This window comes from Geospiza fortis, unplaced genomic scaffold, assembly GCF_000277835.1.
Source record: "Geospiza fortis unplaced genomic scaffold, GeoFor_1.0 scaffold492, whole genome shotgun sequence".
In the NCBI taxonomy this organism is placed as follows: Eukaryota; Metazoa; Chordata; class Aves; order Passeriformes; family Thraupidae; genus Geospiza; species Geospiza fortis.
In genome coordinates, this window is record NW_005054846.1 from 43,141 (window position 1) to 46,202 (window position 3,062).

The 3,062-nt window shown below is 54.2% G+C and overlaps 1 protein-coding gene across 1 annotated transcript in view; it reads left to right on the plus strand.

Annotated features, from left to right (window-relative positions):
- Positions 1-3,062, plus strand: part of ANKRD52 (ankyrin repeat domain 52) — a 39,165-nt gene that overhangs the window by 31,052 nt on the left and 5,051 nt on the right. Inside the window, exons 32-35 of the mRNA XM_031065529.1 lie at positions 1,092-1,174; positions 1,954-2,036; positions 2,353-2,444; positions 2,885-3,057. Coding sequence (XP_030921389.1) covers positions 1,092-1,174; positions 1,954-2,036; positions 2,353-2,444; positions 2,885-3,057 — 431 coding nt within the window. The remainder of the gene's footprint in view (positions 1-1,091; positions 1,175-1,953; positions 2,037-2,352; positions 2,445-2,884; positions 3,058-3,062) is intronic.

Consider the following 3,062-nt stretch of genomic DNA (forward strand, 5'->3'; position numbering starts at 1 on the left):
ACTGGGTGGGTACTGATGGTGGCACTGGGTGGGTACCGAGGGTGGCACTGGGTGGGTACTGATGGTGGCACTGGGTGGGTACTGAGGGTGGCACTGGGTGGGTACCAAGGGTGGCACTGGAGAACAGGCACATGGTGGCACTGGGTGGGTACTGATGGTGGCACTGGGTGGGTACCAAGGGTGGCACTGGAGAACAGGCACATGGTGGCACTGGGTGGGTACTGATGGTGGCACTGGGTGGGTACCAAGGGTGGCACTGGAGAACAGGCACATGGTGGCACTGGGTGGGTACCGAGGGTGGCACTGGAGAACAGGCACATGGTGGCACTGGGTGGGTACCGAGGGTGGCACTGGGTGGGTACCAAGGGTTTGGGATTCTGCTTCTGCCCCTGGGGAGGGATTGAAGGGCTTGAGATGAGAGTTCATGCTCAGACTCAGGTGTTTATTACATCTATGTTACAATAGTTCACATTCAGACTGAGGTGTTTATTATTTATCTGTGTTACAATTTCACATTCAGACCCAGCTGTTTATTATATCCATGTTAGGATAGTTCACGTTCAGACTCAGCTGTTTATTATTTATTATGTCAGGCTATTTCACATTCATACTTAGGTGTTTATTATATCTATATTACAATATTTCACATTCAGACTCAAATATTTATCATTTCTTACATGTGTTATGCTATTTCACATTCAGACCCAGCTGTTTATTATTTTTTATCCACAGTCTCACAGCAGCTAAAGCCTGAGTCACCTTGTTATGAATCTCAGAACTACAGCCTAAAGCAGCACAAAATCTGAAAAATAAAGATATAAAATATATAAAATATAAAAATATATAATATATATATAAAATATATATATATGTATTTAAACCTGAGGCATCATGCCATGAATCTCACAACTACAGCCTATAGCAGCACAAAATCTGAAAAAGAAATATATAAAATATAAAAAAATATATATAAAAACCTGAGGCATCAGGGTGCTGCTCCTCCCAGAGCTGTCCCCTCTCCTGGCTGGCACTGGGGACATTTTTTGCCTCTTCCTCACCAGTTCTTCTCCTCCTCCTCCTCCTCCTTGCAGAGTTCCTGCTGTTCCAAGCAAAAGCAAATATTACTGTGCTGGATGTCAACAAGAACACAGCTCTTCACCTGGCCTGCAGCAAGGTGGGACATGGGGCTGGCCTGGGTGGCACCTCTGGGACACCTCGGTGTCCTCCTGGGCCGTGGGGGCAACCAGAGCCTTGTGGTCACTTTGTCCAAGCCATGGTGGTCACTCCCAATCTATGGTGGTCACTTTGTCCATTCCATGATGGTCGCTCCCATCCCGTGGTGGCAACCAGAGGCTTGTGGCCAGTTTTTCCATTCCATGGTGGAAACCAGAGCCTTGTGGTCACTTTGTCCAAGCCATGGTGGTCACTCCCATCCCATGGTGGCACCCAGAGCCTTGTGGTCACTTTGCCCAAGCCATGGTGGTCACTTTGTCCAAGCCGTGACAGTCATTTGTCCAACCCATGGTGGTCACTCCAAGCCGTGGTGACAACCAAAGGCTTGTGGTCACTTTGTCCAAGCCATGGTGGTCACTTTGTCCAAGCCGTGACAGTCATTTGTCCAACCCATGGTGGTCACTCCAAGCCGTGGTGACAACCAAAGGCTTGTGGTCACTTTGTCCAAGCCATGGTGGTCACTTTGTCCAAGCCATGGTGGTCACTCCCATCCCATGGTGGTCACTTTGTCCAAGCCATGGTGGTCACTCCCAAGCCATGGTGGCACCCAGAGCCTTGTGGTCACTTTGTCCATTCCATGGTGGCACCCAGAGGTTTGTGGTCACTCTGTCCATGCCGAGGAGGGGAAGGTGGAGGGCCAGCAGGTGCCAGGGTGACCTGGAGGAGGAGGACAGTTCAGGGGATGGTTCTCCTGCCCTGAATGTCCCCGTGTGTCCCCAGGGCCATGAAAAGTGTGCCTTGTTGATCCTGGGGGAAACCCAAGACCTTGGCCTTATCAATGCAAGTAACAGTGCTCTGCAGATGTGAGTGTTTGCACAGCTGGGAATGGGGGAACTGGGAATGGGGGAAAATGGGGGGACTGGGAGTGGGGCAAGAACTGGGAATGGGGGGAAAACTAGGGAATGGGGGGAACTGGGGAATGTGGGAGTGGGGGAAAACTGGGAATTGTGTGAACAGGTGAGCCCGCCCTTGAACCCACTCTCAGAGATGTTGGCACGGGGGGTTCTGTGGGGTTTGGGGTGGGATTTTGTGGCAGGGTTTTGTGGTGGGACTTTGGGTGGATTTTAGGGTGGTATTTAGGGCGGCGTTTAGGGGCTGTAATGCTTTCCCCCTCCGCAGGCCGCTGCACATCGCGGCGCGGAACGGCCTGGCCTCGGTGGTGCAGGCCCTGCTCAGCCGCGGGGCCACCGTGCTGGCTGTGGATGAAGAAGGTGAGGGTGAGTGTGAGTGAGTGTGTGGGTGTGAGTGTGAGTGTGAGTGTGAGTGTGCGTGTTGCTGACTGCCTAGCACTGATCCTCTCCACCATGAAACCTTTCAGAACCCCCACAATCCCCCCAGTCCTACACCCCATTCCATGAGCCCACATCCCCACCACCCCACACCCCCAGAATCCCACACCTCACCCTCACAACCGCTCACCCCTCACGGCTCCCTGGTTCCCTCAGGTCACACCCCATCCCACACCCGTCCTACAACCCCACACCCTGCTCACCCCTCATGGCTCCCTGGTTCCCTCAGGCCACACCCCATCCCACACCTGTCCTACAACCCCACACCCCACACCCCACAGCCCCACACCCCTACAATCCCCTAATCCCACAGCCCCACACCCTCACACCGCTCACCCCTCACGGCTCCCTGTGTCCCTCAGGTCACACCCCAGCCCTGGCGTGCGCCCCCAACAAGGACGTTGCCGACTGCCTGGCACTGATCCTCTCCACCATGAAGCCTTTCCCGCCCAAGGACGCGCTCGGCTCCTTCAGCCTCAGCCTCCTCACGAACTGCGGCATCGCGGCCAAGGCGGCGGCGGCGGCGGCCTGCGGGGCCCT